This window comes from Vipera berus, assembly GCF_964194415.1.
Source record: "Vipera berus genome assembly, chromosome: 4".
Lineage (NCBI taxonomy): Eukaryota > Metazoa > Chordata > Lepidosauria > Squamata > Viperidae > Vipera > Vipera berus.
In genome coordinates, this window is record NC_138206.1 from 111,753,999 (window position 1) to 111,766,833 (window position 12,835).

General features: G+C 38.2%; 1 protein-coding gene across 2 annotated transcripts in view; it reads left to right on the forward strand.

Moving 5' to 3' along the window:
• DACH1 (dachshund family transcription factor 1) overlaps positions 1-12,835 on the forward strand; it is a 362,459-nt gene that overhangs the window by 323,963 nt on the left and 25,661 nt on the right. For both annotated transcript variants that reach the window (XM_081326850.1, XM_081326851.1), the window contains exon 7: positions 2,411-2,562. In XM_081326850.1, the coding sequence (XP_081182976.1) occupies positions 2,411-2,562 (152 nt within the window). The remainder of the gene's footprint in view (positions 1-2,410; positions 2,563-12,835) is intronic.

The following is a 12,835-nucleotide window of genomic DNA, read 5'->3' on the forward strand; positions in this document are numbered from 1 at the left end:
TTAATGATAGCTATGGTTCCAACAGTTGAAAAACCTCTCAAACAAAAACATGGCTTGTAGCTTTAAAATAAAAGCACTGAAAATGTTCAGATGAATTCTCAGATATTAAATAAGTGCCCCTCAAAGCAGTGGGAATATACAGAGCGACTGGTGATAGAGGTCCCTTTCCCTTTTCTTAAGCAAAATAAGAATAGGAAATTCCTTCTATCACTTTCTCTTGATGTAATTTGGATCTTTCTTTCTGCTTTTGTGATCAAGAGTTGAGATTCAAATCAGACTTGCAAAAAAATTCTAATAATAATAATAATAATAATAATAATAATAATAATAATAATAATAATAATAATAATAATAATAATAAGAAGAAGAAGAAGAAGAAGAAGAAGAAGAAGAAGAAGAAGAAGAAGAAGAAGAAGAAGAAGAAGAAGAAGAAGAAGAAGAAGAAGAAGAAGAAGAAGAAGAAGAAGTTGGAAGGGACCTTGGAGGTCTTCTAGTCCAACTCCCTGCTCAGGCAGGAAACCCTATACCATTTCAGACAAATGGCTGTCCAGTCTCTTCTTAAAAACTTCCAGTGTTGGAGCATTCACAGCTTCTGGAGGCAGGTTGTTCCACTGGTTAATTGTTCTAACTGTCAGGAAGTTTCTCCTTAGTTCTAGGTTGCTTCTCTCCTTGACTAGTTTCCATCCGTTGCTTCTTGTCCTTCTTTCAGGCGCTTTGGAAAATAGCTTGACTTCCTCTTCTTTGGGGAAGCCCCTGAGATATTGGAACGCTGCTATCATGTCCCCCCTCGTCCTTCTCTTCCTTAAACTAGACCTTCCTTCCTTCCCTCCCTTCCCTCCTCTTCCTTCCTTCCTTCCTTCCCCCTCCTAAGCAGCTTACAATTCAGTAAAAACACCCATAAAATCCTACATCTTTTAAAAAAAATACTTTTATTTGCTACCCTGAATAACTACAATGAACTGGTTTTTAGCACTCAGAATGGATCATATATTTATTAAAATTCAAAGCAACTGCTTTCTTGCACAAGTTTCTTTTTTCTTCTTCTTTTTTTTGTATTTCTGCATAAACAAGAGTTTGTGCAGTCTTCTGTAAAGTACATCTACTTCAGAGAAGGCAATAGAAATGCATTGCACTGAGAAACTGGCATCATAGGGTAGCCACAGTTATAACTTAATTATTCCTTCTCCTGTTTAAAGGTTTTCCCCTGTAGTTCTCTACCTTTAATACTTTCCCTGCAAATTACAAAGCAGGAGGATAGTTCCCCAAATTATTCTTCTAAAAAAATAAATTACCGCCAACAATGCTGCTGTCAAACTGCCATTGCTATCTATTGTCTTTGTAATGGGATTTTCTGAGGGAGATTTTTAAAAACAAACAAAAAAAACCCAGCAACAACTAACTGCTATCTGAACTTGTTGCCAAGAAAAAAACAATGAAGAAACCTTGAAGTTATGTTCAGGCGAACTATGCTGTAGTTTTCTTCATGCATAAACGTTGTTTAATTGTAGGAATTCTTACGAGGTGATGAAAAACAAGAATCCGTATTCAGGAAAAATGGAGGCTTGGTAGCCCCAATGGTGCTTGGTCAGGAGCTTTTCATCTAAGAAGCTTTTTCAGCTCTGATTAGATGGTGGGGCATTGAAGTCAGAGCTGAAGAAGCTTCTTGGATGAGAAGTGAAATGCCTTCAAAGAAAAACAAGAAAGACCAGTTGCCTCCTAATAAAGCACCTTTGGGACAACCATGATCTGGATGACTGAGAATCTCCATAGACATGAAGGCTCAGTAGTATATATTCATGATTTCCGAATTCTGAAAACAACTTTGGAATATGTGTAGGGCAAAGAGGGACCAAAAATTTCACATCTCCAAGATGTTGCGAGTGATGCCCGTGGAGATCCTCTCTTCAGAAATGGGCAGTTAATTGAGGAAGACTATTCATTTTGCTTTTGTTGATGAAGGATATAATTGGGTAAATGAACAGAGCAATTTTAACATAAATCATAAGTGGTCCGTATAAAATATGTATCGTAGCAAGAAACTTTACATTGTCCATGTAGACAGTGCGCAGGCTAAAATGAGATAATTGGGAACTTACCCATAAAGTCAGCCTAAATATATTATCACAAGTATGTGTGAGATAATATTAGTTTAAAAAAGATTCTATGGCACTGTAAACTCAGTCTCATTAGAGTCTGCATTTAAAAGGCTTATAAAGTTACTCATTAATGCTATCTTGTTGTATCTCCACTGCTTTTTCATTAAAGAAAATTCAGCAGAAAGCATTTTCTCCTGATAGCAGGAACCAATTTGCAATAAATGTTCTGGAAATCACTAGGGAAGCCATTACTGAGGTCTAATAAAAACAGACAAGCGTAACTTGTTCTATATTTTTGTTTCAATCACATACAGATGAGACCCCGCTCTCCACACCAACCACGAGAGACAGCCTTGACAAACTTTCGCTAACTGGGCATGGACAACCTCTTCCTCCTGGATTCCCATCTCCTTTCCTATTTCCTGATGGATTGTCCTCCATAGAAACCCTCCTGACTAATATCCAGGTAGGTCAGCAGAGAACAAGGCAGAAAAAAGGTGCTGGGAACAGATGCCTTTGACTTCACCTAACACTTCATTCATTTGAAATATTAAAGGCAGCAATGTAATCAAACAAGTTTTTTTTTAAATCCAGGGTTGTTGTTTTTTTTTCTTTTCCTTTTACAACCCTTTAATCCCTCTATTTGGGGAGATTGAATGTTGCTGAGCATTTACTGGCTGGTCACCCTTCTTGACGCCTACACGAAGTTAACAGTAGATATTTTCTCTTTGCTCCCTGATAAAAAACAAACAAACATCTATTGCTGCCTAGGATTGAACTCTCAACCTTCTACGTGGGAGGCAAGCGTCTTCACTTCTAGGCCACTGCACCAGTCTAAATGCCACATATAAAATAGGCTTCACGGGAGAATGTGCTGCTGATGTTTCAGGTGGTGGGCTTTGGAGCTTCTTCTCTATTGAACGATAAAGATTCACTGGGATCATTATGACTTCACTGAGGGCATTCAAATGACTGAGCCTTCTGGAATGAAAACTTTCAGATGGCATTGATTGACCTGCAGAAATATGCCTTTAATACAAAAGTCACATTAAGAATTTGTGTTTTAAACAAATGCGTTTGAGGATCAAGATAAGGGAGTTCCTAAGGTTTCTGAAAATGTCCTAAGAAGGATTTGATGTTTTAAGCAAGTACAGTGGATATTGGATGGAAAAATCACTATTCAGTAATCCCTGCACATTTACGGATCTTACCTATGTGAGGTAAATTTGTTACAATCATCTGATTCCAGGATGAAGCAAATAGCTGAGCATAAATCTCCACATAAAATCTTATGACATCTTTCTGTGTTTACAAGAAGAACTAAATATGAGCTAGGAACTTTCTCCATTGTATGAATATAATTTTGAGTTACTAGTATTAGAAGCAACAAGAGAGTGGCATGATGACCTAGTGGTGAAGAGAGTTCAATCCTAGGTAGTGGTAGCTGTTTCTCTCCTAGGGCGCAAAGACAAAATATCTGTTGTGAACTCTGTGTGGTGTCAGGAAGGGCATCCAGCCAGTAAACTCTCAGGTCCATCCAATTGCTCCAACTCTACCCTGAATTAAGGGATTACGGGTGGTAAAAAGGAAGTTTTAGCATTAAAAGAGACAAAAATAAGAAAGAGGTATATACATAAATAGATGGAGAGAGAGAGAGAGAGAGAGAGAGAGAGAGAGAGAGAGAGAGAGAGAGATTCATCATATTTTAATACCACATTATTTCTTATATATAGATATTATTGATTATCATCTTTTCCTAGATTTAATATACTAGTTAAATGATAATATAGATAGATGATAGATAGATAGATAGATAGATAGATAGATAGATAGATAGATAGATAGATAGATAGATAGATAGATGGATGGATGGATGGATGATAGATAGATATAGAGATAGATCTCCAGTGATGAAGCACCCACAACGTCTGAAGGCAAGAAAGAGAGAGAGAGAGAGAGAGAGAGAGAGAGAGAGAGAGAGAGAGAGAGAGAGAGAGAGATGAAGAGAGAGAGAGAGATAGTGAAAACTCCAGTGATGAAGCACCCACAACTTCTGAAGGCAAGAAGTTGATAGATATACAGTAGATATAGATAGATATAGATAGATATAGATATAGATATAGATATAGATATAGATATAGATATATATAGATATCTAGATATAGATATCTAGATATAGATATAAATATAGATAGAGATAGAGATAGAGATAGATATCTAGATATAGATATCTAGATCTAGATCTAGATCTAGATCTAGATCTAGATATAGATATAGATATAGATATATAGATATAGATATAGATATAGATATAGATATAGATATAGATATAGATATAGATATAGATAGGCAGATGATAGATAAGAGAGGGAGGGAACTTAGTATAGTTTGCAAGCTTAGAGTACACTGTTGAAGTGCTGGAAGACTACCGAACACCACATTAAGACTTAATAGATTCAGGTAGATTGGGATATCAAAGATTAATATAATAATAAACCATAAAATAGCATTATAGCTCTACGAAAAATGGGAGGATAATTATGTTCATAAATTTATAAGATTGCAGGCACGAGAGGTGTACAAAATTAATATCTGCTTTCAGAAAGGGTAAAAAGATATTTATTGTTTCTCTGTTATTATTTAGCCCTACACAGGAAGATACCCAATTTGATCTTCATATCCAAATGAAGCTCAAATGTGAACCGCAGAGCAAAAGCCAAGCCAGGATTCCTTCCACTTGGCAAAGTTCTCTCCTGCTTCCTGTCAGAGAACACTTTTGTTAGCCAGAGGGCACACCTGGCCATCCATTTGCCTCCCCCACACACACACAGACAAAGCTGGTTAGAGCCGTGGTGGCGAACCTATGGCACGCGTGCCACAGGAGGCACGCAGAGCCCTCTCTGTGGGCGCATGCGCCCTCGCCCCAGTCCTAGGCCTTCAGCTGGGTTTTATAAAACCTTTTTGCTTTAGGCCTCTGCTGCCATGTGCAAAAAAAAAGGTTCAGTTGATCAATCAATTTCCACTTCTCACAGGAAATAAAATAGATCACGCAAAGTTGGAATGGATTGATTGAACTTTTTATTCCCACCCAGTCTGCCGTTACCACCACAGCCACGCCCACCTGATTGGCCACACCCACCCAATTGGCGACATCCACCCAATGGGCCACGCCCACCCGGTACCTGACAATAAGTGGGTTTTGGGTTGCAGTTTGGGCACTCGGTCTCTAAAAGGTTCGCCATCAGTGGCTTAGAGGATTCTTTTGATGGAAATGTCCTTGACAGCAGCAGTAGTAAATTTAGGGTCTCTAACGGGATATGCCAAAGGCAGGGTGGAGGCATTCTGATTCACTGGCAGCTGGTCCATTCTTCCACATGTGGCTGAGATTGATGTGCTTCTGGGACAGGAATATTTTCCAAAGTTCTGTACAAGTCAAAATAAAATTCTGTGGTTCCTCTGCGAGCCTTTCGGAACTTGGGATTACCTGAATATGATTTCAGTTAGAGCAAAGCTCTTCTAAAAGACATTTAAGTCCAGTTTGAAATAGACACTGATGTACTGTAGCCCTTACTGAATTCAGTGGAGTTCACTGTACTGGTATGCAGACCCGGATAGGATTCTGTGTCTGGATTAGACAGGGATCCAAATCATAGTGTGTTGGTTCTGAACCAAGGATATACATAATATCTTAGTTTGACCATGTTAGAATTTCCAACTGATCACCCTGTAAAATCACCCTGTAAAACGGCTGCAGGACTTGGGTTTGGCTAGCCAGTTTAAAGACAAGAAGAAATAGGGGTGACGTGATAGTAGTATTCCAGTGTTTGAGGGTCTGCCACAAAGAAAAGGGGGTCAAACTATTCTCCAAAGCACCAGAGGGCAGGACAAGAAACAATGGTTGGAAACTAATCAAAGAGAGAAGCAACCTGGAATTATGGAGAAACTTCCTAACAGTGAGGACAGTTAACCAGTGGAACAGCTTGCCACCGGAAATCGTGGGCGTTCCATTCCTGGAGGTTTTTAAGAAGAGACTAGACAGTCACTTGTCTGAGATGGTATAGGTTCTCCTGCTTGAGCAGGGGGCTGGACTAGAAGACCTCCGAGGTCCCTTCCAGCTCTATTCTATTCTATTCTATTCTATTCTATTCTATTCTATTCTATTCTGTTCTGTTCTATTCTATTCTATTCTATTCTATTCTATTCTATTCTATTCTATTCTATTCTATTCTATTCTATTCTATTCTATTCTATTCTATTCTAAAATGGATTCACTTTCAGAGAGATGCTTCAGAGAGCAAATATAGTTTTGGTCTGCAATTCATGAAGGCACTTTTGGAGGGACCCTGGGAGATGATGTGGTTGTAAGAGTTGTAAGAGGACTAACAGCCACTTCTCCCAAATTATTTCTGAAGCTTTAGACACACCTTACATATCCAAGGCTCCCCTTTCTGCCTTCTACCACATGCATATTTGCAGGTTGACATTGGGAGCATTTCAGCTATTTTCCAGGTGGGATTTGGAAGCAAATAAAACTCGCTAAGAGAGAAACCTCAGGTGTCACTGACTTGTTGGTGTCCAGAGGTCCCCAAGCAAAAATTTAGGATGAAGATACTCTAAGGGAAAAAAAAATCTACTCCCAATTTTAGATATAAAGACATCAACAGATACACTACCGCGGCAAGAAGTAAACCTTAATTCTGTTTTTCAGGAAATGAAAAAAGAAGATGGTGGGGATAGGAGTTTCTTTAGCAATAAAGAGCAGCTATTCTGTGTTCGTACTTTTTGTGGGCTTTAAAATGCAGCTTCTGGTAATGATTTGCAAATCAATTTAAGTGTAATCAATAAACTCATCAATGCATTCTTAGAATAATATAATTGATCAACTAAAAATAGTTCACAATCCTATTATTAATTCATGGTTTATACATAATGATATGTATGCATACAGAGCTGAGAGTGCCGAATAAATTTCACTTCTTAATAATCCGAAGATATGCTAGAAGCACCACATTTGTTTTATAAACAAAACAAGTGCTAATGATGCGACAGTTTAAAAGTAGTCTGAAGGATGAAGTCATGTAGATAAAACAAAAGAATGATTGTGTTTGTATGTGGGAAGTTTCTATACTGCAAAATAATTTGCAAACATCAAATCAAACAAAAGCTGCAATTTTATTCCAACAATTTTTGTCTGTTTTTTGCCAGTATTTATGAGATGTTAATAAAAGGGAAAAGTTAACAAGTTCTCTACTATTGTTTACCTGTGTATGTATGACTCCTGAGTTTACAGAATAATGACTTGGTTGGTTAAATAGTGTTATCAAGAGATTTCAAATGATTTGTTTAAACGATTTACCGGCTATTTAAAAAGAGCAGTTAGAAACAAAAGTGGGTAGGCCAGTTCAAATTATGACTTTAACCTTGTTTTACTTCAAAGTTTGATTAAAAAAACAACAACAAAATACAAATGAATACTTCTACAATACCTAGACCATGCTTTTCAGTGAAATAGGAAACTATTTTAAAAGAAGGCATTTGTCTTTTTTTGAATACACGCGCACACACACACACACACACACCTCTCTCTCTCTCTCTCTCTCTCTCTCTCTCTCTCTCTCTCTCTCTCTCTCTGTGTGTGTGTGTGTGTGTGTGTGTGTGTGTGTGAATTCAACAGAATCTGAGTAATAATATCGATTGATTTCTGTGCCGTTTTCAACTGAGTGTTTTGCAGGACAATTTATGCACAAAATTTCCCCAAAATAAAGGGAAGATTTAAAAACAACTATGGACAATAAAAACAGATATAAAGTCAAGAAAATGAAATAGTACTATTACTGCTCCTACTACTACTAGTAGTAATAATAATAATGTTTTAAACAGGTGCCTAAATCTTATTAGGTTTGCCATCTACTTTCCCACGGATGGAAACAAAGAAGACATGATTGTAAGGGGGGGGGGAGATAAAATAAAATACAAATATAAAGGTACAATTGAAACACATTAAAAGTTGCAAAGTCCACTGTAAGTAGAGTTAAATATAAAAAAAGATAAAAGTAGTGTAAGAATCTTCAACACAGATAAAACGGAGTGTATTAAAAAAAAAATCCTTCCCCCCCCCAATGGTGTCTGGGTCCACAACTGTGCAATCCAAGCTGTTGTTTTGACCTTTTTGACTCCTTTGGCATATGTCATTGATCTTTGCTTATTTAGTGCTGAAATGTGGGCTTTTGGGGAAATCATTCTGGTTGCAGATCATCTGAGAAAGCATTTTGCCTCTTTGGAGGCATATGAGTGTTTTCCTTCCACAAGCTGCTCAATAAAGGAAGTAATTGGAGAGAGAGAGTGTGTGTGCTTAAATCTGGGCCTAGGAATCCATGTGGTATAAAAGCTTCAGGTGTTAAGAGCAACATGAGGAATGATTTAGACTACACTGAAGGCAGTTTCCCTCTGTCCAGCTGTGTGCCATCTTTGGCTCACAAAATCAAACCTATAACTATGCAAACAGTGGAAAATAACAGAATAATAGAATTAGAGGGGACCTTAGAGGTCTTCTAGTCCAACCCTCCTGCTCAAGCAGGAAGCCCTATAACATTTCAGACAAATGGTTGTCCAATCTTTTTTTTTAAAGTGCAATGTTGTAGCACTGGAGGAAGTTGTTCTCACTGATAAGATATTTCTTCTTAGTTCTAGGTTGCTTCTCTCCTTGATTAATTTCCATTGATTTCTTCTTGTCCTGCCTTCAGATGCTTTGGAGAATGGGTTGATCCCCCTCTTCTTTGTGGCAGCCCCTCAAATATTGGAACACTGCTATCATGTCACCCCTAGTCCTTCTTTGTTAGACTAGACACCCCTAATTCCTGCAATCATTCTTCATATGTTTCAGCCTCCAATCCCCTAATCATCTTTGTTGCTCTTCTCTGTGTTCTTTCTAGAGTCTCAACATCTTTTTATATCATGGTGACCAAAACTGGATGCAATGTTACAAGTGTGGTCTTACCAAGATGTAATATAAAGGTGTAATAACACTTCACATGATCTTGATGCTATCCCTATGGAATATAGAATCAATAAAAGCAAATCAGCCTAGGTCTGAATAAACTCTGGTCACTTACAGGAGTCACTAGAAGCAGAGTTCAGCGGTAACAAACAACCATCTGAACAGCAAATTGCTTTCCAGAAGAGGAACTTGGTTAATTGGAGAAATAATAATTTGTGGGATCCTTGGTGCTCGTGGCTTTCTTGCTGATGTTTCATTACCGACATCATCAGTGCTCAATGCATATTGCACTGATGATGTTACCTAGTTTGGTAATGGAACCTCTGTAAGAAAACCACCCAGCTCAGAGAGTACCAAAGATTCCACAGTTCAACCCTGAGCAACAAATGTTCTCTTCTATCCCTAAGTTACAATTTGTCATTCTATTTATTGATTCCTCTGATAGTAACCTCATGTGCAGATAGGTTGGGCTCTGGGAGAGTGATTTCTCCAGAGAGTTTTGTGGTCAACTGGGCATGGATTTAAACTTGGTTCTCCTTTAGTCACCTATGATAGGTGAGATTAAAAAAAATGTAATTGGATGTAAGGAGCCAGGATTACTGTATATTTAACAGGTTCCAGTTAAGAGGAGTCAGTCTCTTCTTCCTTTTGTTTCTCACACACAAACCCAGCATGGTACAGTGTCTGGCTAAAAATACAGCTCAGGCAGCCAGAAACATAAGGACAATCCAAGGGTATCCAAAGACACCTGTCAATCTTCCTGGGTTTCTAAACAGATGAAGCTTTAATTCAGATTCGCTCAGAGAGTCCCCTAACTGGAAAAGTTGATGAATAAGAGCTGGAATAATTGGTAGCAGAGAAAGTTATACTTTATATCAGGGGTCTTCAAACTTTGCCCTTTTATGACTTGTGGACTTCTGGGAGAATTCTGGGAGTTGAAGTCCACAAGTCATAAAAGGGCCAGGTTTGAAGATCCCTCCTCTCTATATTAAAAGCATTTCTAGCTCTTATTTTAGCTGAAAGCAGATTCTTGAGACACCTAAAGTAGAAGCAATTGAGCGGATGGGGAGGTTTCTGCTTCCCAACCCAGATCAAACAAACAAACAAACAAACAAACAAAAAGGGTTTATGAGGGGAATTAAAAAAGAAGAGTCATTCACTAAACTGAAAAGGTTAAGCCCTCATCTCGCATGGTTCTCCTTTTCTTGAGGTCATCCTAGACCAGGGGTAGGCAACCTCGGCTCTTTTATGACTCATGGACTTCAACTCCCAGAATTCCTGAGTCAGCTCTGCTGACTCAGGAATTCTGGGAGTTGAAGTCCATGAGTCATAAAAGAGCCGAGGTTGCCTACCCCTGTCCTAGACCAAAGGCTTTATCCTTCTGCATGAATGTTCCTTTTTTTTCTTTTTTCCTTTTCTTTTTCCTTCCTTTCTTCCTTTCTTCTCACCTGTTATTTTCTATAGTCACTGCTGAGGCATTAGCACCACAGGGGGAAAAAAAGAAAAAAAAACTTCTGCTTTTCACACCACAAACATTAGGAAATTTACAGAAATTTCTTTTTTTTCTTTTTTCTTTAAAATTTACAGAAGATTCAAGTGATATTTTTCAATGACCCAGGTTGTAGCCCCATGAGAGGAAGGATCCACTTTATGAAATGAAAAGATCCCCAAATTAAAACTTCATCATAAATTGGCCTGTGAAGGAAGAAGAGAAGGAGGAGGAGCAGGAGGAGGAGGAGTGGGGGGGGGAAGAGGAGGAGAAATTTGATATTCTGGTGGACCTTCAGATACTGTATGGTTGAACTTTGATTGTCATCACTCCAGCATCCAATGATGATTGGACAAGCATAATAGGACCTAAAAAGCCTCACAGTTCCTATAGGTCAGAGGTCTTCAAACCTGGCCCTTTAATGACTTGTGAGGAATTCTGGGAGTTGAAGTCCACAAGTCATAAAAGGGCCAAGTTTGAAAACCCCTGCTATAGGTGGAAACAGAAAATATTAGCATGGACAAAAAGAACAAAGAAGTCAGCCTATGTTTACCATTAAGATCTCTTGATAGTAAAGCATTCATGTCTACTAATTAGGAGTGTAATTTCATTTAGGTAAGAATTTATTTCAAAAGTGTTGAGTGAATCCTTGTGGTTTTTCTTTGACAGCCAATCTCAATGTATACATGGTTGTACTTTGACCATAAAGGTTCATTCACATACATCAAAGAACCTGCATTCTTTTTAGTAAGCCAGACAGCTAAATAAATACCGTCAGTGTTCGGGATCTTCTGCTTCCCAGCCCCTCTGTGAAGCTTGACCTACAAACCCAGTTCAGATGTTCATTGCCATAGTACTGAATTTGCTCATCTAGATACAATGTCAAAGAATTCTGTTCTTTCCAAGTACATCACATTAGATTTTCATTGGCAGGACCAGATGCTTTCATGTTGGCATCAGCCTGGTGTCTCTCTTGGCTGCCCTACTGAAGGTGCTGGATGCAACTTCAAAAAAATGAAAGTTCATTTTCTGTACGTTCTAAGTGGTCCCTAGTGGATGGCTGAGCCAAAAACATCCTTTTCCCAGCCATAATGAGCAGCATTTCCATAAACCACATTAGAACAAATTGTTTCAGAAATATGTTGAGGGAATAACAGAGAGAAAAGACAAGATGATGCTCACAACCCAGTCGAAATGTTCAATGTCCTTTAGAGCTTCACGCTTTGCGAAGGTGCTTAAGATAAAAATTACCCCAACATGCTTTCAGCTTAGCATTATTCACCATGCTTCTCCATGCTTGTTTCATATTTAAAGAACAACAAAATATTGTGTTTTGTCAGCCAAGGACAATAATAGTTTAATAGTAATTTATTTTCCATTGCTACTGATAATACAACCAATCAACACGTTAAGTGGTGCCAACATTGGCATGTTGCTAAATAAATCTCTGGGCTTTGCGCTGCGAATACATCTTTCAAAGATAAGTCAACAAGAGCAATCAGAGCAGAAAATTAGAATTTGGTATGTTAGAATTAAAATACAGCTAAACTAAAGTTTTAATTGGGGTGATCTGAAAGGGCACTTGATGTAATGATCTCTTTCATTTGTTACTAATTGTTTGTTCCTGATGAAGAAGAAACATGTGCATGAATGTGGTGTTTGAAAAAAAAAAAGATGGCAGTTGCCATAGCAGCTCGTTTCTATGGTTCAAAAAGGAGGGATCACCCAAATAAAAGGAAGGTCTGCTTGTGAATTTTAACTTCTTTCCTGACACTTTACCACAAGAGATGGTTTTTGTTGGGGCTGTAATACTACATTGTTTAAAAATCTGACCTCGTATTTGAACTGTAGAACTACTCTACTGCATTCAGCATTGTCCTCCATTTGAGACAGGAGAAACCCTATTTTTTTTACATTCTGGTGGAGGCAAAAAACCCCATCCCCATCTATCATTTGCCAAAGAAGGCAAAATTGTCCAATTGGTCACAGGTAAAGTGGACCAAAACCAGACATGCACCTACGTCACAGAACTAAATTTATTTTTTGCACCATTGATCTTGATTTGGTTACACTGGGCCGGCAGTTCTGATGACTGTCTCAGGTACGTTCTTCTCAGAAAATGACATCGTTTGGTGAGTTGCTTTACAGCAAAGGGAAGTTTTTACTTCACACCTGGTTGCTTAATCAAAGGCTGTGCTTTGTCGTGCTTTGCGAGCACATTCTTCCTTTCTGAATTCTGACTTTCAGAAAATG